The 25,423-nt window shown below is 43.5% G+C and overlaps 1 protein-coding gene across 2 annotated transcripts in view; it reads right to left on the bottom strand.

Annotated features, from left to right (window-relative positions):
* Nucleotides 1-12,534: 12,534 nt before the first annotated feature.
* The window catches only part of CLVS1 (clavesin 1), a 553,645-nt gene continuing 540,756 nt past the window's right edge, over nucleotides 12,535-25,423 (bottom strand). For both annotated transcript variants that reach the window (XM_069220238.1, XM_069220237.1), the window contains exon 6: nucleotides 12,535-13,671. In XM_069220238.1, the coding sequence (XP_069076339.1) occupies nucleotides 13,584-13,671 (88 nt within the window). In that variant the 3' untranslated portion in view covers nucleotides 12,535-13,583. The remainder of the gene's footprint in view (nucleotides 13,672-25,423) is intronic.

Here is a 25,423-nt window from a genome sequence, read left to right as displayed (position 1 = left end):
TGCACAGGCTCCCAGTCTGCCTGGGAGCGCCCAGGCAATCCTAACCCTGCTCTGAGCAGCGTCAAGATTGGCCGCAGGGCAGACTGGGAGCCTGTGCGTGCAGCGACGAAGTAGAGGAGATGGAGGACAGGTGCGGCGGCACGCAGGTGTTTTTTTCTAAAAAATATAATTTAATGTTTATTCCGCGACTCCTCCCCTCCGCACGCCACCTTGCCCCTTCTGAGAGCCGTGACTGTCTTTAATGCAAAAGCTATCCCTGAGTGCCTTGAACTACGGCATACCAAAATTACAGATACTTACTTCCCGAAATTACTCACCGCTCTCTGTAAACATCCAGGCAAGCCCACTCCTGCCTCCGAAACATCAAAGAAAATACCAACCCCGAAGGACACATCTGCTCCCAGGACACACTGGCTAGAGCTGTGCTGCGGTTTGAGGATTTCATTTGACACAAAAGGAGCTGCAGTTTGGAGATTCATTTTAACAAAGGGAGTACGAGCCATAGCGCCCCCTGGCAGTGAAATGTGGCTCGGATATGTGAAGGGTGTTAATGAAGCCTGTTGTACTGTAGGCCTTTGACAGTGGGTAGTTAGCCACAGAGCATCAGGAAATATGAGGTACGAAGGACACAATTAGGTGTGAGTCACAGGGGCTTCTGCAAAAGAAGAGATAATAGGGTTTTAGTTAAGCCTACCTAAAGTTGACACAGGTTATAAAACATCGTCTAAACAATTTAGGGAGGATATATAATCAAAAGTCAGCGTTTCGATTGGTTTTGCCTTTCTAGTTCATCTAGATGCATCAATTTGAAGTTTTCCTGACAAAAGTCAGACAAATAGAAAGCCAGTTTTTGATACTTTAAAACGCATACTGGTGCCGCATGTACACAACATGAATTATATCTCTTTTAATGTAAATTGGGAAAATCCTTCAAGCTCTCATTGTAAACTCGAAATATATGCAGCTGTGCAAAACGCGTGTGCACGTTTATGCTGACTGATAAAAAGTGTAAAATATGCCAATTTAATGATGACAAGCCTTTTTTCCTTTCAACAGGGGCTTTTCATACTGCATCAATAAATTCTGTTTAATCATGTTACATTTTTCTCTAGATGCTGGTGGGGAATAGACACAAAAGGATTTCAGTTTTAATACGGAGCATAAGGCTGCAAGCTGGCTAGCGGGTCCCTAGCTGCTCCAGGGGGCAAGGCAGGATATGTCAAGGACGAAAAAACCACATCAAAACAATAGATTTACTTTTCATCATGCCTTTGTAAAGAGAAGATGGTTTATACCTGCTGATTTCTACTACATGATGTCAACCGTATGATGCTGTCATGCAATGCACATATCGTGATTAAAGTAGGTGGTTCTCGTCTTGTCTTTCGGAACAGTGGGTCTGATTAAGACCTTGGTGGATAGGATTCTCCGTCACTAATGTGACAGATATCCCATACACTGTATTACAAGTTCAATTATATCCTATGAAACGTGTAAGACGGCGGGCGGGACGGAGTATCCCTTCCGCCAAGGTCGTAATCCTGCCCAGTGTCTTTTAACAGGCTTCTGCATTGAACCTCTCACTTTTACCTGTTTGGGCCACGACTTTGTCACAGTGGCCGAAGAAAGCATTTGTAACAATAACCAGGTGACCAGTAAGGCTGAGTTTTGACATATTTGTTTGTAAACAACTCCTGAATGCATTGTTGCTGCACTTAAATCGTACCTTCCATGGACCCCCATGTAAAATACAAAGGCATGAGTGTGATTTTAGCAGCATTGGGAATCAGCACTCACAAGGTCTCCCTGAGTGGTATTGGGATGCAGGATAGAATATATATGCTCTGAAGAAGGGGCGGACCACTTTTAAAGGCCACGTTATAATTAAAGGCATATCGATAATGAAGACATGTATGATCAGAAGTGGTGACCACTCTGTGCTCACAAGCACTGGCCCTGTTACTGGGGGAGATGACAGCTGTGCCTATACCAGTGGAAGGGATCACTGCCAGACCTCTGGAAGCCACCAATGATCTATGTAATATAAGAGAAGTCTCATTAAAAAGACTAAAGGATGCAGAGGAGCAATTACGCACAATGGTGATCAAGCTGAAGATCTAGTGTGTCTTTAAATAAAGGTGGTAGAACTGGAAGCGGCAAACACAGCAATCAAAGACCACACATGGGGTGCAATTGTATTTTTTGGCACTCTGTAACAGACTAAATGAACTGGGCCTGTATGATTTATAGATGGCACCCCCTCTAAGGATGGTGGTCAACTTTCACCTTATCACTGAAGTCTATTGGGCTCATGGAATCAGCAGCGCCATCCAGTTGGAGAGTGGAAGAGAGGATGAGCTAGTGGTCTGGTCAGAATATAGAGGCATGGTGGTGTTGTGCATACAGGGTGATGTGCTCAGCCTTTAGTGCATCCATCTATTTTTGTCTGATAACTGCACAGCAGAAAAAAGTTGTGTACATTTAGTTTTACCAGGTGTTAATGCTAGGATAACTCATTGTTGGTGAGGTTCTTCTGCCTTTAACCAAAGGATTTAACGAAAAAGGTTTGTGGATGGGGTGAGAGAAGCATGAGGGGTTTCACCAAAAGGGGTAACCATATCTCTTTAAAGAACCCGGGTATACAAATATTGAACATATCTTGAAAAAGCTGTAGATCCTACAGTAAATTCAGCCTGTTATTCTATTTTGTTTTATTTTGTGAATAAAACCTATCCACAAATATTGAGGGGCAGGTTATGGGCACAGCGATACCCGGTAACTATGTTTTCAATCGCAATTTTATGGTAGCAGTAATTTATTTAGCATAAATGTTTGATGGCAGAATAAGTGCAAAGTAAAACATTCGCACAGCTCTGTCACTTGGACTAAATGTAGGGCCCGTTTCACAAAGAGATTTGCACGGCAAAGTTGAACATAGCCATAAACATGTCTAGTTTTACGAGTGTAATCAACATGTGAGTATAACTGTACATTTCATCTTCTAACATTCTTTACTCATACAGACGTGTAGCTGCTGCCAGGCGTGGGGACTCGGAGTAAGGCAAGACTGCCTGAGGAAGTTTGTGCACGTGCATCTTTGGGGGTGTTCCTAAGCATTTGCACAGTGCATTCCCTTGTCACAGTCGCACTGTTACTCATGTACGGGGCAGGGGTGAATCTGTAACCCTGGCTCGGACGAAGAGGCAGCACCCCCAAAATTAGTGGTGCTGTCGGAGCATGAAAATGAGTCGGGCGGTGCGGGCTGGGGAGGGAGGGGTCGGCTTGGGGAGAAAAATTAAAGTCCGAAGGTCCATTTGAACTTAATACATTTTCGTATGCAAAAATGGAACTCATATACGAATTTCAGCAGCCTTCCTTGGAAAAACTGCGAAAGTCTTCCAAGTTCAGCACTGGAAACCTCTATAAATTCAGGCAGGCATTACTCACGACTTTGGTGTAACTGTATGGAGTGAATTTCTGACTGAAATGTGAATGTTATTTGGAGAATTTGAGAGGCGTGTCAATAGAAAAAGGCACCAACAAAGCTAATGGGACTGGCTCTTCATACGTGAAACTGTCTTCAAGGATTGTTGAGCTTGTGACTGTGGATGAATGTGTAGGTAATTGCAAGAATAAGTTTAGTGCAGTAATGGATGGATGAGTAGGTGGCCTTATGTAAGGATACATGGATTAGTGAATAAACAATTCATTGAATTGGTAATAGATCAATGATGGATGAATTACTGATGGTGTGGGTTGATAAATGTGTGAATGAGTGGCTGGACAGATGTGATGAATGAGTGACTTCATGAATTAACGTTTGGATGAGTAAGTTAATGAGTGCATTGGTTGATGAATAGCCTATCTACCCTCCCACATCTATGAATTCATATACCAATCTGTCCACCTTCATACGGACACTGATCTGCCCATCAACCCCACACATTCATCCTTCTGTCAATGTATACCTTATTAAACCATATAGGTATACATTTATCCACCTGAGTTTATCCACTAATCTAGTGATCCATGTATTCATTCTTACACGTGATTATCCACCCTGATAGCGATTAGTTACATATTTACCTCTGTGTGGAGGCGTACCTGTACGTATGTAGTCTGTCGTTGTCTATATGGCTCCATGTCTGTTGTGAGAATACTAGTAAGTGTGTTTTTCTGCATATGCACATGTATGTTTGTGTACTTTGGTTCATTTATGTTTGTTGGTCCGGGAATGCGGATGCATGTGTGCATGTGAGATTGTTCTTGTTTTGATCTGCCCTCTACAAGTAACCTGGATAGAAACTCCATAAGCCCTGTTCACCAAAGAAGTATTATGGCATTTTGGTATTCACGAGCATTCGCAGAAGTATATCTGAAAGCTGTGATAGGTACAGAGTTCCAGCTGTGCTTCTGGGATTGTCATATGACTTTCTCTAAAGCATCCCGTTCCTTTGTGCAGATTTCTCCAAGCAGAGGATGCAGCATGGTGCAATGGAGCCTCCCATGCAAGTGCCCTTTTTGTCCCCTTTCTCGAGTCCACATTGCAATAATTTTCCCCAGGGAGAAAGCCCCACCCAACACCTCCAGCAAGTCTGGAGATGGTCCGTTCCACTTCCTGTCCTGGAAGGCAAGTTAATCTCCGACCATCTCCAGTGTGAAGAAGAGTGGCCCGGGGAGGTGAAGCTGAACCATAAGGGGACCACCGCTAACATACACTGAGGGCTCCAGAATGCACAGGCATTGACGAGGAGGTGTAAGAGGAGTGTAGGGTTTGGAAGTAGAGAGCATACACACGCTGCCCCTCCCCTTTTTGTCACCTGCAGGTAGCTGTGCCTTGACAGAGGAAAAAAAACAGTTCTCATGATTGGCCCAGGTCATTTTAATCGAACCAATATGGGGAGGAGGGCTTGATCCCCTTCCAAAGCGTAAAGGCTGTTACTGAGGTTTAGCAGTCAGTTGCTTACCGCATATGTAGTGCCCCTGAAGCTCTTCATTGCAAGCAGAGGCAGATGTTTGGGATTTGCATCTGTTCCACTAGGGTGAGCGCAGGTCAAAAATGAGGGAGGCTATCTTATCGCCCAATATTAAATTTAGCGCAAAAATGCTAGTTTTTCTGGTTTACCCATTGGTAACTTACTTGGCAACTCCTTCTATGAATATACCAGATATTGAACTTCCTCTGCCTTTTAGAAAGTTGGCATTTACTTCCCTTTTGGCCATTTGGTGCCTGCACTAAGGTCACATGACTGGGTGTAGTTAACAGTTGGGCTCCTAGACAGCCACTCACAATGGGGAGCTTAGGTGTGACTGGATGGGACATAACTAGCAGGATGGGAGAGAGGACTTGGACCCGACCCCTTTTACACTTGAATAGGCTGTGCTCTGTTTCCTGTAGTTAGTTTGAAGCCAGGGCCAGGAAGGTGGGGCACCTGTGCACTTCAAAGGTTTGCCGCTAGAGGTTTCTCCCCACTTCAAAGTCACAACTGAATATAGCTACTGGACCTGTGACTCCAACGTTTCAGAACTCGTCTTGACCTGTGGATAATTTGACAAGGACTGCTGTGCTGCTAAAAGGAGTGCCAATCTGATGGACTGCTGCTCTGATGGACTGCTGCCCTGCTGTGCTGACCTACTGCTTGCTGCCCGGTTGCCTGGGTGAGAAGAACTGGAGCTGCAACTCTTGAACCCAGAGACCAGAGTGACTCCAAAGGCTAGTTGGCTGGCCTCCTGACCTGAAGCCTCAGGGGCCTAACAGGCTTCCAACAACCTTACATCTGCTTCTGGACTCTGCCATCTGTAAGTCTAGTGCTCTGCCAGCCTCTGTAGATCTAGTGGAACCATTGCATCTCCACTGAGCAACGCAACCCAGAGCAGAAACATACATATTGTTGCTGCTGCATGGGTCTACTCCAATAAATAAGCAAAAAGTGGTCTGACGGTAGGGATGAATTAAATTAATATTTTTAAAAAACAGTATTCATTACTGTCTTCATGGAATATTTACTTTCCAACATTTTAATTCAATTAGTTAAGTGCAAGGCAAAGCGATGACTCATACATGTATTGTACAAAATACAACATATTTACAAAAAAATATATATACAAGGAAATATCCAGAATATTTACAGAAACAATTTTGTGCACAAAAAAAACATTACATATATCTGATTCTAGTCACTTCTAGAATTGACATTGGCTAGCTTCTAGTTTTTAGTAAAAAATTGTTTCTGTAAATATTCTGGATATTTACTTGTATATATATTTTTTTGTAAATATGTCGTATTTTGTACAATACATGTATGAGTCATCGCTTTGGCTTGCTCTTAACTAATTGAATTAAAATGTTGGAAAGTAAATACTCCATGAAGACAGTAATGAATACTGTTTTTCAAAAATATTAATTTAATTCATCCCAACTGTCAGACCACTTTTTGCTTATTTATTGGTATTGAACCCAGGTCAGGTGAGGTTTATCGGGTTCCCTCCTTTTTTACATAAAGCATGGGTCTACTCCATCACAAAGATTCGCATTGCAGCCCGCCATGTCATTGGAACTGCTGCTACATGACGCATTCTTGGCGCATTTCCTTGCATCCCTCATTGACTGCAGCCTCAATGATGATGCTGGGCTCCGTGGAACCAACGTATCGTCCCAATGGTGCAATGCATTCTTGATGCTGGACTTTGCATCGCAAGTCCTCATTGACAGGATCTTCGCCATCAATGCAGGATCTCGCATTGCAATCTTGCCGCACCTCAGAACCAATGCATCACTTTGGCAGCATAATGAATCTTCAACACGGACCCTCACAATGCTCGGCAAACTAGGTTTTAAGGTACTTTGTTCAGCGTGCCTAAATGGGACCCTGTATCTGGCCCATGCTCCAACACAGTTGGCCCGAATTTGTGACTTTGTACCAGTCTAGCATGACCAGATATTCACAGTTGGTGCTTTGTGCTGTTTGGTGATTGGATTTGTGTCATTTTACACTGTTTTTCTAATTTAGTAAGGGATCCTTTCTGCGTGGGGTTTTTCACTTTATTACTGTTTGAAGTGTTGCACTTTACACATTGTCACTAAGTTAAGCCTGACTGCTATGTGCCAAACTACCAGAGGGTTGAGCACAGGTAAATTTAAGGTTGGCTTGTGCCTCTCACTAACAAGGATTGTGGTTGCTGCTTTACCATGGTTCACACCCCAGTCAACCAACAACTCAATTTCTTATAGCAAGCATAATGAGTGATACAAGAAGTAGCTGGGTACAGGGAGAAGAAGTGTACAGTTTCTGCATAGTGATGCAGTGTTCTTTAAAGCGTTGCGTCTTCAATGAGTTCCTCAACTGGAGAAGCTTTGAGGTAGTCCTTATTGATAGGCGGATATTGTTCCAGGTCCTGGGTGCACTTTGATGGTGGCTGAGCTGCGGGTGTGCAGAGAACCAGCAGAGGTGGTCAGCCTACCCGTAAGATAAGCGGGGGTGCTGGGGGTAATTGTTTTGAATTATAACAGCTGCTTTTGAAGCTGTACGGGCCAGCAAGGGGGGCCAGTGGAATTCCAGCAGTGGGTGTGGTGTGATCATATTTCATTGGGCCCTAATAAGTCCCAGTGTGAAGTACTTTAACAAGACGTTGGTGCTTCACGGCTGTAGGAAAACACCCTGTTTGGCATGGTTAGCACCCACTTTTTGCCTGGTATCTGATGTGATTTCAACTGAAAGTGCACTGGGTTTCTGCTAACCAGGTCCTCAGTGCCAGATCTCCTTCCCCCAAAACTGCACAGTTGTGTTCCCAATTGGCAAAACATGTAGCACCCTCTGTAAGTCCCTAGTAAATAGTACCTCTAGTACATAGGGCCTGGGGTACTAAGGAAGGTCCCTTAGGGCTGTAGCAGTAATTGTGCCATTCTAAGGGACCCCTCACCAAGCACATGACAGTCTGCCATTGCAGGCTGTGTGTCTTGGTGCAGATAAAAGTGAAAACACGACAAGGCACACAGCCCTACATAGCATATAATATATGTAAGTCACCCCTCTAGCAGGCATTACAACCGTAGGACAGGGTGCATTATATAACATGTTAGGGCATATCTGCACACGCAGATATGCCCCTTCTATGACTTTGTCGATTCTCAGACATAGTAAGTGACATGAGAGGCCATTTTAAATGCATGTGCTGGACACTGGTCACTACGAGTTCCCCAGCTACATGATGACTTCACTGAAGATAGAGATGTTTGGTATCAAACATCTCATATTGGTGAACCCACAGTATTTCCAATGTTGGATTTACCAATATATGCACCTTGAGGGCACCTTAGAGGTGCCCACTGAAAACCTACCAACAACATGTGTTAACTGACTGGTCCTGACCAGTTCGGCCACTTTAGACATGTTTCCGACCTCTCAAGGTGAGAGCCAGTGCTCTGGGGTCGAGAGACAAAAGCCTGCACTGGGTGGGGGTGTTGACACCTCCTCAGACAGGATGGACATTGCAGGGCAGGAAGCTTCAAAGGCCTGGCCGCCTTTGTAATGCGATCCAGGTCTCTCCGAATGACGGAGATGACCGACCCACCTGTCCTGACCCCACTTTTTGGTGGTAAAAGAGGCAGGAAAATTAGGCAGATTAGGAGGTGTGCCCTTTTCATGCCAGTCCCACCCCTTAGGTGGACGAGCTGAAGTGGAAACCACTTTTCAAATTCCTTCATCTTGGTTTGGAAGGAATTAGGCCACAAGGGTCAGGATTATGCCCACTTCCCAACGGAAGTGGTCATAAAAAGGGTTTAGTCACCTTAAAAGTGGGCATCCTATTGGCTGCCACCTGGCACTCCCTGTAACACCCCTAAATTGAATATTAGGTGGCACCCCTGAAAGAACCCCAGAACTCAGATTCTGACGTGCTACGAAGAAAAGGACAAAGAAGAGAAGAACCTGCAGAAGAGGAGAAGGAGCAGCAGCTGACCTGGTTCCAACCCCGCCGGCATGTCTGCACTCCACAACGGACTCTGCACCAAAAGACAGCTCATCCGGCAGCTGAACTTCCAGAAATCTTTGAGGACTGTCTGCCTTCAAAAAAGATTCAAGTCTCCCATGAGCAGGGGACAAGGAAACCCGACACCAAAGGACACCTCTGAATCTGTCACCCCTGGGCCTTGGAGAAGAGGACCAAAGGTGCACCTATGTCCCCGAAAACCCCATGTTTGCAACTTACCTGTTGTTTGTCCCAGACTGGCCTCCCAGCCGGAGCCTTCAGCCTAAATCCACTGAGACCAATCCCCATTGAAATACATTGGGCACCCGACGTGTACACAGCCTGCCCTGCGCCAATCCTGACGCCTCTCAAAACAGCGCCAGGATTGTCTGGGAGCACCAAGCTAGGGCGCTCCCAAGCAGACTGGAAGCCTGTGCAGGCTATCGCCAGCCCAGCAACTGCATTAGTGGGATGGCGAGAGCCTACAGCGCATGTGTGTTTGGCCTCCCGAGACAGCCAGCCAAACACACTTGCACTATCATGGTGGAGTGCTGAGCACTCCCTTTCAGTGCACGTCACCCATGTGGCCCTGCCCCTTTCAAAGAAAATGGTAATAAACATAGTTTATTATCGTTTTCTTTAAAAGGTTTTGCAGCTGCCGCTGCTGGCAGGGGGCAGCGCTCCCCCTTAAATGGAGGAGCGGCCACTGTATATAACTGTGAATCTGTAGATTACATTTATTCTATCACATATAAAAAAAATCCATTAGGGTTTGGAAGATTGTCGCTTGTCACACTATTGGAGAAGTAACTACTTAAGCAGTGTAGCCCACTACTGAGAGGTATATTGGCTGTCAAAGGTTCTGTACTGAGTTACAGGCCCGAGCCACCAACAACCTGTATAGACAGAGGCTGAAGGGTGTTAATACTAGAAAGCACATTTCACCCACTGATGGTAGAATGTTCTAAAATAAACAGGTAGAATAAAAAAAAGACAAACATTGGAAGCGGAAGGTTTGTATGAGCAATTATTGACAGTCATTTCATTGTCTTCAATAGAGATCCCAACATTCCAATGTTATAATGGTTCTTATGTCTGGTAGATTTTCAGTCTCATCTGATTTAATTTCTCCACTGGGACTACATCTAGCATCAAAATATGGCGATGTTTCTGCAATAACTTACACCACTGCTCAAATTGTATCTAAGGACCTAACTTTTTGTGTATTTTTCAGCCTTTGGGAGGATTGAGGGAACTGCACTTGTGCCTGATCTGTGCTGTATACCAGATTAGATGCCAGGGATTGCAAATGCAAATGGGTGTAGAGACTCAAGATCATGAATGGAATTTCAACCTTGTGTCACATTTAACTAATTGTGCTATGCTGTATTAATGTTATGCTGTGCAATTAAAGTAATTGAAAAGATAAGCACTCACTGGGCTGGACAATGTGTTATTGTGTCTGTTGGTTGACTATTGAGTTCAGATCTCTTACCCCCAAAATTACCACCCTGAAAAGCCTTTGAGCGCTTGTGCTTGCCTCACTATGAGTCAAATGTAGAAGATGTGTACTTGGCCCACTTTATAGAGCCATAGTAGTATGAATCCCAGGACACCAGACGTGGACCTGAACCAACACATTTGGGGCCCGGTAGATCCTGTCTGCCCTGTGCCCCCCCAACCAACAAAAGAGGTTTGAATTTCCTCATACATGAGTACCTATTCCCACCATATGCAACTGTTTGAGCAAATTAAGCACTGCATTTGTACCATGAAAGTTGCTGAATTACTAATAGTTCTCTTGGGGTTTCGTATGATATACTGAACAGGCTTGGTATTGTTTCTGGTACATCAGTGTAAATTATAGGAATAAGCATTTTTCTTTGTCTGTGGGTCACTGCTTGTCATTACAAGATAATGATGAAAAGCACAACTGGTCTACAGTTACTGCACTGTGCTACAAATATACCCTTGGCTCAGAATCCAGATGACATATTACATTAGGGATTTCTTTCAGTGTAGACAGGTATTTTCATAGAGTATGTGACTCATTACTCTTCAAGGGACAGAGCCCCAATAACAGTCACTAATGAGTACTTCTGGGTACAAATTCAAGATTAACAAAGTTACTAGTACCCAAAATTTCAGTATAGAGTGTCAGAAACAAGGGTTGCTGCAAGTGTTTTTGGTGTACATTTGCTAACACTTTGGCACAAACTCTCCACGTTTCATTTAATGCTACTAAGGGTGGTGTAACTGGTCATCAAATATTGCTTCCCCTAGAACTGACCTTCTCACTCAGGAATAGGATGCAAGTTGGTTGCTTTGTCAAAAATCCAGAGTCGGGATATCAGACTTAGAGTCAGATATACTAAGAACTGGTCTCACAATACTGGTTGCACTTTGCAAACCATATTCTTGTGACCACTGGGTCATTTGTGAACAAACCTAAGAACTAATAGGTCAGTTTGCAAATTACTAATTTCTATTAGGTTGCAATTCGAGCTACCTCATGAATATTAATGAGGTAGGTTGCAAATGGCAACCCACTAGGATTAAGCAGCCATCACAGGGATAGTGGCCTGATGAGGTCAGCCGACCGCCATGTCTGTAGTTGCTTTTAAAAAAAGATTTCTTTTTTTTTAAAGAAATTTAACCAGTTTTCCTTAAAGGAAAACAGGATGTGTTTAAAAAAATTAAAAGTGCAAGTTTCATTTTTTTAAATGTGGGCAGTGGTAAGTAAGACCACTCTTACTCTTAAGAAATGTTTTTGTCAACATTCACAAGGGAAAGGGCCCTTTGGGGACCCCTGTCTGTTTGGTAATGACTTACCTCCTCCTTTGTGGAGGTGGTAAGAGATGAATGTTTTACGACCTGAATTCAATTGCAAAACATGAATACATAGCAATACAATTGGGTATTTGGAAGGAGTGCCCTAAACACACCCCTGTCGCAGTTTAGTTTTGTACAAAAAATGCGTTTTCTTCTAACCAGACCCTTTGCGACCCCAAAGAGTCTTTGTGCATCTGACCCGTTCTTCTCTTTGAAATTTCACTACCACAATGCTGTGCACAAACATAAGTTCTGGCTCGACCACGCAGTGCCTGTAGGAACTTATCACCAGATCTTAGCTAAGAGTGCACTATGAAATGTTTCAGCGAGAGCTAACTATGGCAGGCCCATTGCACCCCTTGCGATGACGGTATACCCCCATTCACAGCGAGATGAACCAGACTCCGACGTTATATGTTGAGGGGAAACGTCTTTAAGAAAGGGATGCTTTCGGGTTATTGGTGACCCAGGCTGCCACCGAGAGTGACGTGCATTAAGGGGATCTTTGGTTCGAATACCACACGTTACCTCCACAGGCACCAAGACTTCAACAGAAGGGATCACCTTCGGGCTGGGAGCCTCGCTGGTTTTCATAAGAATCTTCTGCCTTCACTTCCTGTTTTTCATCTCGGTCTCCGCAGGAGCCTGGCCTAACTAGGTCACGACAGACGCATACACGTATCCGCCTGCCACCAGTTGCGCGACCTCCCAGAATAATCACGCAGGGAACAGCGTGGTCTCCACCAGTTTTATTAGAATTACTTTCAACCCTTTCAGTTTTAAGATGAGGATGGTAAAGCGCATGAAGAAAACAACAAAACCAGTGGATCTTTGGCATTTCAGTGTCCATCGCCCTTTCTCTACATTTTCTATTAAAATGCTATCAATAATGTATCCACGTTTATTTTGTTTTCATTACAACTCACAGCTGCAAGCGTGCCCCCTGGTTGTGGCATTTAAATAACAGTTTTCTTACTTCTCTCCAGGGAGAATGAAAACGAAAAACTTCGGTTACGCTGCGATAGAGAGCGCCCAGATACACAGAATGAATGGCCAACAGATAACAATTCGTTCACCTCGTTTTCTTTCCTCGGCCGACCCACAAACCCACCCACGCCCCGGCACATTGACTCATAACATATTTCTGATTTTGATACAATAAATACACTTGGCAATTTTTTACTTGTCCCTGGACATCAGTGTAAAAAAAACAACGCGTGGGACACTAATTCCTGATCCCTATTGGGCCAAAATGACGATAACACGACTCCGTCCTACAAACAGGTTTATGCTGGTGAGTTGTTCCGAATCATAGTCCAGTCGTAGTCCAAGTTCACTATAAATACTATTGATTGGACTTTGGTAAAGGCCATGGCGTCCTCCATTGGCTGCAAACAGTGGTACCCAACCACTGAACTTTAATACACTTGAAATGCCCATAACCTGAATCATGACTGGGGGCTACCCCCGTGTGTACAATCATTAAAAAAGTAACTAACATTTGTGTTCTGTGAACATACAATTTGGCAGTGATCAACTCAAACGCAGTAAATCCCACGAGGGTGACCGAAACAGGCCACAAAACCATGGTGTGCACCCCAGTTCATAAAATCTGCAAATCATTTACTTCCGCTTCACAGGCAAATGGTTGGTGTTCTTGATCAATAGGAAAATGTAGGTTCATGTCAAGCAGAATGTGTATGTGTGTTGGTTCAGCCTGTGCTTGCAACCAAAGGCTACCATACTGCCAAAAACAGACAATGCGCTTTGTGGTGATGACAGGTTCAGTCTAGTGCTAGCAGTGGCTGCGTGTTGTCGTTCTCTCGTGGCACTTCATGTTTCAGCGTCCCGGGCTCCACCACAGACTGAGACCTGAAAGTGAACAGACACACTTTGGTTAAGGTGGAGGCAATAACCACAAACATCTTCACTGACTGAGGCCTTAACAATAGTTCCTGCAAAACTTTGCACCTTTCAGGATCGTATTTTCTATGGTGTAACAGTGGCATTAAAGTATGACGATCACTGTCATCAAGGATCATTATTTTGTATTCTTTGTTCAAAGGCAAAAAAATGCATTGCTGTTAAACAAAAAAAGGAAGACAATTCATTAGCTTGGCAAAACCTGAGGGGTTCTAAAGCACTTGAGGAAACTCATATTTTCATAAGGAGTGGGTCCTATAATGTCCATTCAGAAGGTTCGAGCCCTTAGTCATTACTGCCAGACTTTTGGTATGGACCACATCAATCGAACAACTGTTGACTAAAAGCCACCAGGAAAAGTTCTGCTTTGCAAGCAACCCGGCAGTAGACCCTGCACTGAGTCTAATGAAACCATCCAGAAAACTCAGCGAAAGCCAATGGACTTGATGCTAGGAATTGGTGTGGTGTGCACAACTGACCGTCTCTGCAGTATTATGCAACAGCTTAAATCTTTTCACCACCCATATGAATAGTTGTGCAAAAAACACTTCTGGTATCAAGTCACTTTGATGCAACAGTGCAGAGTTTTCATTCAAAACTAGAGACGAGGGATTTAAACCAATTTTTGCTTTAGGTTTCAACTTTGAAATACTTTGTGGCACTTCCAACCACCATAACTGCTCGTTTCATAGTAAAGACAAAGTGCTGAAGTAGGTACTTAGCAGAGGGGGCTCAACTCACAAGTGCCCTACCTGTAAAATCAGAACATTGCACATGCAGGTTGAAGCTTATGAACTGCACAATTCACATTGAATCTAGTATTCATGAAAGAGTCTAGAAGTTCTCCAGGGTCATAGGTTACCAAAAGCACGCACTTGTGTAATCAATTCCACAGACAGAAATGCAGAAAAGTTTGAATTTGTACACGCACAAATCAAGGCAAAAGTGCACCTACAATTTCTAGATTTTTTAAAATGTAGCAGTGGGATAAATGTATTCCTCGTGGAGAATCCCCTTCCCCCACACGTGTACTTGAAAGTTTGTGGGGAGTTCCCCTCCCATTTTCTACCCCACATACAAATGTATTTCTTCTCTTAACATGAGTACATTTACGACAGTATACAAGGTGAGAATTAACTTGACAAAAATGTATAAATACAAACAAACTTGCAAATGTGTTAGTGTTTATCTACTTTGGCAAGTAACCCCAATTTGGAACATGTACATCCCTCCCACTGAGCAGATTTAGGCACATGGAGACAGCTGCCATGCTTTCAGAGTTCTAAGGGTGAGTAAATCCATTTATGAGCGGACATGCTGGCTGACACCACATACTATTGTCCCTACATATTCCTCACATCTCAGTGCCTTTACCTCAGGTTAGGCCACCATGGGGGATAATCAGAAATCTTGCCACTTGTAAATCAAGACATGGTATTCGTTCCATTTATCTCAAATTTAGGTGCACTTAAGGGGCACTCCATTCTAGCATAAACCCCTTTTTCTAGTGCCATGCATCAGTTTATGTCAATACTTTTCACAAGTGGGGTCCACCCTGCTTCTTGACAGTCGTGCAATGTCTCCTCTCAACATCACAATCCCTGTGTGGATTTTTCAGATTACCAACGTATATAACCACATTGATTTGAATCATGGAGAGCTGTGAAGGACCTTGTATATGTGTATATATGTACATTTGGTTATCTGTCTGTCTGTATATTTGTTAGTGTGAATTTTATTTTTTGGCTATCCCTTTTGTGTTAAAAAATAGAATGATATAATGAATTAATGTCAATTAATGTACAATCGATTTTTTCCCTACTATTTGACCATTTGTATTTATTCTTTGTGTATCCTACTCAGGTATAGTAGGGGCATTTGGGTAGACCTCCCTTTTTCTTGTTAGCAACATATTTTTAGCATTAAGCCCTTTCAGAATATCCAACAGTTGGAAGAGGTGTTCTTCCACTTTAAACCCAAACTTTAGTATTTTAGGACATTCCCACCAAACGTGGAAGAAGGTACCCTTCATACTACAACTCATCAAGCAATAGCCTGAATAAATCCAAACAAGCTGCAACAATTGCGTAACACACCTGATGTAAAACTTAAAGTTGCACAAATCTGAATCTTGATCTAACAGCTGTTTCTCTAGGACTTCATTTTCCTTCATCCCATTCACATCCAACATCATTTTCCTACCTTCTTTACATTACTGATGGTGTCTGGGCAGGTATTAATCAATATTTTGTAAATGTGTGAGACCACCGTCCTCATTCTGTGAACCCTTACAGCCAAAGGCAAACTAGCAAGCATGTCTTTCATACTGTTCTTGTAAAGCCTAATGGTATGTTTCAGATGCATGTATCGAAAAGCCTGAAATGAGTCCATGGCAAAATCTATACTCAATTGTTCAAAGGTTTTTACACATGTTGTTCCCCAAATATTGCCACCGTTTGAAATAAATATTTTAAGAAATTGGGTTACTGGTTGGGGGAGGTGTAACCACAATCCTTGTCAGGGTGAAGTCACAAACAAACCCCCAACAAACCTGTGCTCTACCATCTGGTTTCTTGGCACAGAGCAGTCAGACTTAACTTAGAGGCAATGTGTAAAGTATTTGTGGAACAGTTCAAACAGTAATAACGTGAAAACACACCACAAGAAGAATCCCACATCAAATTAGAGAAATACAGTACATTTTAATAAATAAATAAATCAAGACCAAAACAACAAAAATCCAATCAGTAGATCTGGAGATATGCAAGTTTAAAGATTTTAGTGAATATAGTGCCAAAAATCATAAAACGTCAACTGTGGAACAAAGTCACAAATTCAAGCCAACTGCGATGGGGTGCAGGCTAGCTACAGGGACCCACTTAGGCCCCCTAAACACAGTACCTTAATGCTGGTTGTGAAGAAATGTGTAGCCCCGTGTTGAGAATGTGTCAGGCTGCAGAGGCAATGAGTGGTCCAGGCAAAGAGATGCAGTGCGGAGCAGCAGTTCTGGGGAACTGCTAAGTGTGAGGTGGTGTACTTACGCAGAGATGCATGGCGCAGCAGAGGTTCTGATATGCTGTTTTGGTTGAGGCGATATCCTAGTATGGAGCTGCGTCAGATCTCATGGCCTGCGATGGCAGGTGCAAAGGCTTGAGTTGGGAAAGTCCACGCAGGAGGCGATGCATCAGTTCCAAGGGCGATGTGTTGAGCAGAAAAGGTGATGCACTGGTTCTGCAGGAGATGTGCCATGCCGCAGAGGAGATACGTTGGTTCTGCTGGATCCACATATGGGCTGGAGGAGCACCTTCATTGCCACTTCCATGGGTCCAGGCCTGGGGTGGCGCCACTTGGGAGGAGAGGACTCATAGATAGCAGAGTCCAGGGCTGGGGTCAAGGTTGTTGGAAGCCTAGCCTGCCCCTGGGGGTTCTGATCAGGAGGCCAGCCAAATAGCCGTTAGAGTCACTCCTGGATCCTGAGTTTAGAGATGCAGGTCCAGTCCTTCTCATCCAGGCAAGAGGGCAGCATCAGTCCTTCTTCCTTGCAGGGTCCACAGGTCCAGAAGTGTAATAGAATTGGGGCAACATTTTTACCTGGTGCCTACTTTGAAGTGGAGAAAGCTTCTACATATTTCTATCCCCTGAGGTGTCATTTATTAGCTTCCTCCCTGTTCTGGCCCCCGCTTGTCTGGGGTCACAAAAGACCAGCGATAGCTTCTTTGTGAGAGTACTAAGGCAGAGCCTTTGAGATGTGCAAGTGTGGTAGGTGACAGACCTCCTCTTCCTCATCTCAGGCTGGCCCATCCTGCTAACACCTACCTTCCCTTTGTCTCACTGTCTGGGAGCAATACACAAAGACCAACTGCCAGCTGCACCTATTCATGTGACCCATGATCAGACTGCAGACACCAATTGGTTAGGACAAGAAATAACAACTTTCTAAAAGTTGTGTTTTCAAAAGTGTGATTAAAAATCCGACTTTACCATTAAGGATGACTTTAAATTACAATGCTTTAGACTCAACCTGTCTACCTCCTCCAAATTAGAAATTACAACTTATTAAATCTATTAGGGTAACTTCAATGTTATCCTACTGGAGAGGCAGGCTTTGCAGAAGAGAAAAACTAGTTTAATACCTTTTCACTACCAGGACATGTAAACTTTGAAAGTACATGTCCAACTATTTAAAAGCCTCTGGGCTGTTCAGGGCCTACCATAGGGGTTACGTATATGTATTTAAAAGGACGGTTTGGGCCTGACAAGAGTGTATTTTGCCTGGTCAAAATGGCAGTTTAAAAAACTGCACACACAGGCTGCAATGGCAAGCCTGAGACATGATTAAAGGGCTACTTAATTGGGTGTGTGCAATGAGTGATGCAGGGCCACTAGTAGTATTTAATTTAGAGGCCCTGTGCACATGTAGTACCAATTTATTAGGGACTTGCAAGCAAATTAAACAATTAAATATGCTGATTGGGTGTAAGCCAATTCTACCATGTTTAAAGGAGAGAGTACAAGCACTTTGGCACCGGTTACCAGTGGTAAAGTGTGCAGAAACCTAAAATCCAACAAAAATGAATTCAGAAAAACAGGAGGTGAAGGCAAGAAGCAGCCAAGTCCAAAAATTAAGGAGTATAGGGAGATCATTTCAGTTCACTCAACAATTTTATAGAAGACCTGGTATTATTGAAAGAATTCACTGACTTCTCCATGATCAGATTTCCCCCTTCATTATTCCTTCAGTTGTGATGATAGTATGTGGTTTTGGCAACAAGTGCAAGCAAAAGCTTTAGTGGTGAATCCTTCAATGAGGAACCCAGTTCAAACAACCTCTACACCCTCTTCTATGAGGCCTGAGCTTCAATGGCCCAAGTTAGAATTGGGCTCACCATTGCCTATGTGCTGCCCTTGCCTCCAGTGTCTGGTTTCCAACTCTCCTGGCAGAGAAGATCTCTTGGGCTGGACATCCAGGGCAGGTGAAGATACGAGCTGACAGTTGTCATGATGGTGGCACAGGGATCCCTTTTTCATCATCTCCTTCACCAGTGGTCTTCAAACATTTTAGTGCCGCGACCCCTCCACCCCCAGTGGGAAAAGAAAATATCTGCCCCCCCTTCCGAATTTTGCACGAATATTCTATTAGATTGGCAGTGTTTAAATATGTATAGACTTATTTAAACATTGCAGTTAAGTTCTGTTACTGTTTTAAAAATGCAGTCAAATACATGATGAAAAACATGCTATTCTGTTCAGGCTTACTACTGTGTAAAAGTATTCATAGTGTGATTATTAGAAGTGGGGGGTTTGAAGAGTATTTGGGGTCCCTTTCCTTTCAACACATACTCATAGCTTGGATATAAATGTCAAAACAAGTTAATGATGGTCCATTACAGGACTGTTTACTGCTGCTCATTTTTTTCAGCTTAAACCAAAGCCCTGTTTTCATCGTAGTGCTTCTTTTGGCCAAAGTCTGGCACCCCGCACCCTGGGACCACTTGAGGCCCCCTAAGGGGGCCTGCCCCGCAGTTTGAAGACCCTTGCCCTATACCCATTGACGGAGATGTCCTACTCCCCTTTTTATGTAAGGTTGTGATGCCTGATTGACTCAGTATGTTCACAAATCCGTATCAAACTATATTAATGGAGTTGGACATTGTAGCAATTGTTTGAAAGAGGAGTAGACTCTTCTCTTTAAAAAGCCAATGCTCGTTTTTTCTCTAGCTTCACATCTACCATTCTGGAATTTCATGGGGCCAATGTGGGGTTGCAAGGTTATCACATAATTCAAGTGTCAAGTATCATTTGGATGTATGATGGATTCAATAGTTTTATTGTTGATGTAGCTGTTTATTTTTAAAATAGAATTTAAAGTTTTAAAATCATATTCACCAATTTCCTAAAAAGGATAGACTAATACTAATACCACCAAATTCAGGCCCATCTCCAAAATCTTCTGTATTTCAGTGAATAAATGCTCCACAAATTGCTCTCAGCAATGCTTCACCCACTGCCATCAACAACTTTAATGAGGCGCATGGCCTTTTAGCAACAACAGTTCTTCTGGTTAATCTGTGGCGCATTCTGGACTAGCAGAAGGTAGGAGCGGAGGTCCTTCTCGACTGCTCGACATTGTTCTACACCCTGTACCACAAGACTACTTAACAGAGATTAAATATGGCGAGTGTAACCATCTGCACTTGTAGGCAATATGTATTTTCTCAAAGCCCTTTAATCAATTACTATATTTACATGTAGTGTTGAAATAGCGACATGTAGGCGTTTCTGTGTCTTCAAAAGAAATATATTTTAATGGAAATTCCTGCCCTTTGCAAGTACTTCTTATGTCAATACCAAAGAGTTCCAGTTTCAATTCTCCATAATACTCCCCCCCCCTTATTACAGGTCCCGCTGTTAGAACTATGCAGCATGAACCTCTTTCACTGCGGTAAATAGGTACAGGAAGTAATGCTTATTTGTGCCATATCATGATGGCGTATTCTGTACTGCACCAGTGCAGAAGAGGGTTCGTGTGCTTCTTTATGGCCCTTTCAGCGCATACATTAATTTGAAAAATCGTCGAGTTATCATCTTTTGCTGACAGCAGAGCTTGGAAATCCAAACAGGCAATTACTGTCCCGCGTTTCCGAGCCCTGTTGTCAGCTAAAAACACACTAGCTCAAAGATTTTTCAAGACCTTGTATGCACTGTAGACACCAAAAAGAATCATGCAGACCCCTTCCACGCTGGTGCAGAGCAGGAAACAGCATCATGATTCGGCTCTGTACTGACTTTCTGCTATGCTATGGGTTGACAGCACTCTGACATAGAGGGTCGGATGTACAGTTTGTTGATAAATAAAAATCCTGCACTTTCTGGAGGTAACTCTACATATGGAGAATAACCCCCAGGCTTAATTTTTCCACACAGAGATGGTATTGTGAAGGAAGTTTAGCCAGTGAATTTTAATCCATATTTAGGGTTCTAGAGCAGTGGTTCCCAACCTGTGGTCCGGGGACCCCTGGGGTTCTGCAAAGCCTCCTCAGGGGGTCCGCGACTGCTTAGAAAATTAAATTATATTAACAGATTAGGTCCACAGCTTTCAGTAATGACTTAGTCTGGGGTCCCCGGATTCCAATAATGTTTCAGTGGGGGTCCCTGGGTTCCAGTGATGTTAAAGTGGGGGTCCGCAGAAGTGAAAAGATTGGGAACCACTGTTCTAGAGGTCATGAGTTCAAATCTCAGCAAGACCATAATACGCTAAACTGATGGGCAGATTTACAGAACTGTCACCCAGTGCAGCACAGCACAGCAACGAAAAATGCTGCACTGCGTGACAGGGACCGAGCAGGAGACCACGATATCTACAGAGATATGGCTGTCTCCTCCCCTCTACCTAGCGCTGGTGCAGATTTTAGCTGCCGTGCGCCACACACAAACACCTTTACGTCATAGTGCAAGATTATGTGTCCGAGTCTAGCAAAGGTTTTGTATTGGAAGGGTACCTTTCCAGTACAAAATACTGTGCTTAGACGCACTTTAAAACTTTCCCCACATTGTACGCGTGCTGCACAGTGCAGCACACATGCAAAGTCTGAAAAGGAGTAATGAAAACATTTCTCCTTTTAACGCCTGCTTTTAAAATGCGTTAACGTTTGGCGCAAAACCCTGTCTACTATTCTTTGATAGGGCTTTGAGTCATAAGGCATGGGTGGTGGCATGTAACGCCCCCGTGGTGCTAAGTAGGTGAGAGGATGTGGCCTAATGGCTAAAGCTGCTGACTTTGGAACTGGGGAACCAGTTTCGAGCCTTGGCATCAGTTCAACATTCAGTGATCTTAGCAAATCACTTAATCTCCCCGTGCCAACCAAAAATCAATGTGTTCGTGTGTAATGTAACTGGTGCTCATGTAAAGCGCTCCAATACCTTCAGATCAAGTTTGCACTATATAAAACTGCAACAAAAACAAGCATTTACAATGCAATGGGTCTCACGTTTGCTCATGTTAGAGCTGATCGCGTTGTAAACTCCTAACCCGACTTTTCACCTATCGGGCAAAAGTGCATTTATGTACTTAACCCAAAAAGGGAAATTAACTATGTAAAGCGCTCGACTTCTGCCAAGCGAGATCGCGCTCGTAAATTAGAGAAAAAGAAGTCCACGAGCCCGATGGAAAACAGCGAGCCTCGCATGTTTTCTGTACTTGGTCGCTGCGCTCGAGGAGGGCTAGCCACCGGAAAAGGCATGACGTATTCGTGGCTTCGACTAATGAAAGCAAGCAAATTTTATTAGGCAAGCCCACGAACCAATAAAAAACACTGACGTGAAGTTGACAGCACTCCGAGCCCTTTTCTAAATACTAAAGCGTCTTGCTGCGATACGCATGCTCGAGCGCATGCAACGCAGGCTCGACCCTAAAAAGTAACACAAAACAGTGCTTTGCGCTGCTTTGCATTTACTTTTAGGGTACTTTCCAGTGCAAAACAAGTTGTACACTGGAAAGTTAACTAGGAAAAAAGATTTTGTGCTGGTTAGGGTCACTTTGTGATGCTAACCCAGCGCGAAATGTTTGCAAATCTTCCCTGAAAATCTTAAATCAGGTCGTAGTAATATCTGTTACTTACAGCACTTGGAAACGACAGTGAGGTATTTAGCTCCAAATCAAAACAATTTAACGTGGTTACGTTTTAGGGCTACTGCTCCCCATTTCAAGTTCACTTCCACATTCATATATTTGTGATTCTTTCTCTGAAAATTATGAACAGGTGCTCTAACAATTTGTAGCAGACTTGCTACTTTCACTGTTTGTGTAATCTTCTAGAAAACTCGGATATTCCTCCTCGAGTTTCTGGTGTACGACACACTCCATCTCACGCGGTTCCCATCCTCGCTCCTCAGCAGTCAGATGACAATCTGGAACTTCAAGGTCCTGTCAAGCTGCAAAGTCTCGATAGCCGGTATTTTGTAAGGCAGCCCAGGACAGGGCAATACACAGCATGCGGATAACTCTCCAGAGAAACAGTCACGCCATTCCGTTCTCCTCGGTGTGGTGGCAGCCGCCCGCCGCGGTTAAACGGAGCATCAAATTACCGCCGCCACAGGCAGGCCATGGAAGCAGGCTCGTGAACTCTCCTCAGCAGATTCACGATTTTAACCACTCCAGTCTGAGCGCCTTCAACTGCGCACCGCTTAAACTTCCTCACGGTACCAGTTTAAAATGTATGTTGTCCTTCGAGTTCAATGTCAACAAACAATATTTACTTGACCCTAAAATTTTTCAGATATGGGACGTGGGTCAGTTTTAATGGCACAGTCAGCCCCCCTTGGAGCAAACCTCTTTGAGCTGTGTAACAAGATCCTCATGGGGTGAAGTCCAGTGGTGGGAGGGCATAAGGTACCAGGGGGGTTACACAGGTTCCAGCAGACCCTATGGAAAAAGGAGACCCCAACCCTTAGTGGAGACCCCAACCCTTCAGAAGCCCCCCATTCAGCCCAAGGCCAATTAATATCTGTGAGATAAGGGGGACTCCAGGGCACCTCATCGCATTCTGCAGGCTGCCCCGTCATTTTGCGTCATGGTCCTGTAAGGTACTGCTCAGCTGTCAGCAGCCCACTGTTCAAGTTTCAGCTCAACCTCTTTGCAGTGTGATCTTGGGCATATAGCACTGTGGTCAATTGCCAAAGGTTCTTATCTGTGCATGGAAGGCAATTAGAAAGCCTTTACCTTTCTTAACTGGTGTGTAAAAGCGTTTATTCCTTCATTTATCCCAAATATTTGTTCACAATACGAATATTACGTCATAATTAAAGTGCACATTGGTGGCTTTGCTGGCTTGGATAAGGAATTGGTTATAAGAAAAAAACGCACACTTTGTTATTCCATTGAGTTACCTCAAATGGAACTACTGGATGATTTTACATTGTATCCTTAAGTCTTACTTACCGCAGCTTCGAGTCAGGCCCCTTCATCCCTTTGTCTGCTATAATGTCAGTCACATTTTGTTTCGGCTCAACAGAGCATACAGCTTGAGACACAGGGTCAGCCCACATTAGCCATTGGCTCCCTTTCACTGTGAGTGACACCATTCTGCTGTTGAACAGTGTGCACATCCGCTCAACGAGTAGTCCCCTTTTAGACAATGTGTATTTTTATACAGTGTGTGGTTTCATAGAAAAAACATTTGCAAACAACCTAAGCATTGGCAAAGCCAAAATGTCAGCAGCCAACACCAGACCTATTGGCTTTGAAAATGCTTACTCCGATTGTTGATCGGTCCAGGGTTGTTCAGTGTGCTTCCATGTGCCAACTGGTGGTACTCCAGACCCCCACTGTAATTTTATGACATCATACATGACTAATTTTAATGATATTCTTGCAAGGCCAGAGTGGCCATACCGGACATCGGATGTTTCCCCAGGAGGCTGAAAGGGTGGAGAGCCAGTTTTGTTACTGGGGGAGCTGGTTCTGTAGCAGTGCAGCAGTTTTAAAAGCACTGCAGAAAGTTCCTTGTATATCCAACAGTTTTCAGGCAACAATAAAAGTGCAAAGATAAATCTGATGATTAGTGTACCTCCTGGAGAGAAATCAGAGTTTTGTATTGTGGCAATTTTGACTTATTTAAGGTATCGCAAAGGGTTAATGTGCCTGCTGCAAAGAATGTGTACTCTGCAGATCACAGAACAGTATTTTATGAACAGAGCTCAGTGGGATGCTGCTGTTGTCACAGATATCCTTTTGTTACTGTGCACTTCATAAATTACAATTATAATTTAGCCCAGTGAACTATGATCTGCCATTAAAGAGCTGCATGCAAATGTCATGGTAAAGGTTAGAAAGTTATGTTTTTTTCCCCACTCTTTGATTATCCTAATTTTGCTAAAAACGGTTTGTTTGGGTAAAAATTAATTATTAGTAAAGTCAACCCTAACCACTGTGTTGGGTTCTGAATTCTGAGTTTATGCGTCCCTACACTAAGAACTCCTAAAAATACCTACGAGTATGGATCACATATGAATCCTACGCCTTGTAGCCCCCTTTGTCTTATGCAACATTTTCTATACATTGATTTGCACAAGTATGATTCATTGTCTCTGTATGTATGTGTGCTGTAAAGTCCTTCAACACCCTAAGGTTGGTAAGAGAGGCGCTATAAAACAAGTTAAATACATGTGAGTGAGAGGCAATGGAGAAATGAGAGGCACTGTTAGAGGGTGATGGTGAGGGAATCATTGAAGAGCCCCAATAAAGATTGCCTTACCTTGGTGCACTGTAAGGTCATCATTTACTATACTATACTTATAACTAATACAATTGAATATATAATGAAAATGTGTTGTAGAATGCACAGGGTTTGCCATTTTTACTAAATTGTCTTGGGTCGTGGAACCCCCTCATCCTTCCCATTGTAAAGGCCAGGCTCACACGCTATACACCATATGTGGGCTGGTCTGACAAACATTACCAGGGCTGCTTTGGGTTCCAAGTCTGGCCCTGCATTCTTCCTCCTTTTCATAGATAATAACTCTTCAGCCCCACAGCATGCTGTTGGCTAGAAGGTTGTGCGATTAATTTATATGCAGAAAGCCAACTAACTGGCTAAGGCCTCAAAGAACCTTCAAACAATAACTACTCTGGGGACTCAATTAAATGGGTATTGATTTCACAGAGCTCGTTTTGTTGTTCACTTAATGACTGGAATTACATTGA

This window comes from Pleurodeles waltl, chromosome 2_2, assembly GCF_031143425.1.
Source record: "Pleurodeles waltl isolate 20211129_DDA chromosome 2_2, aPleWal1.hap1.20221129, whole genome shotgun sequence".
In the NCBI taxonomy this organism is placed as follows: Eukaryota; Metazoa; Chordata; class Amphibia; order Caudata; family Salamandridae; genus Pleurodeles; species Pleurodeles waltl.
Note: the sequence above shows the minus strand (reverse complement) of the source record. Positions and strands in the feature narration are given on the sequence as shown.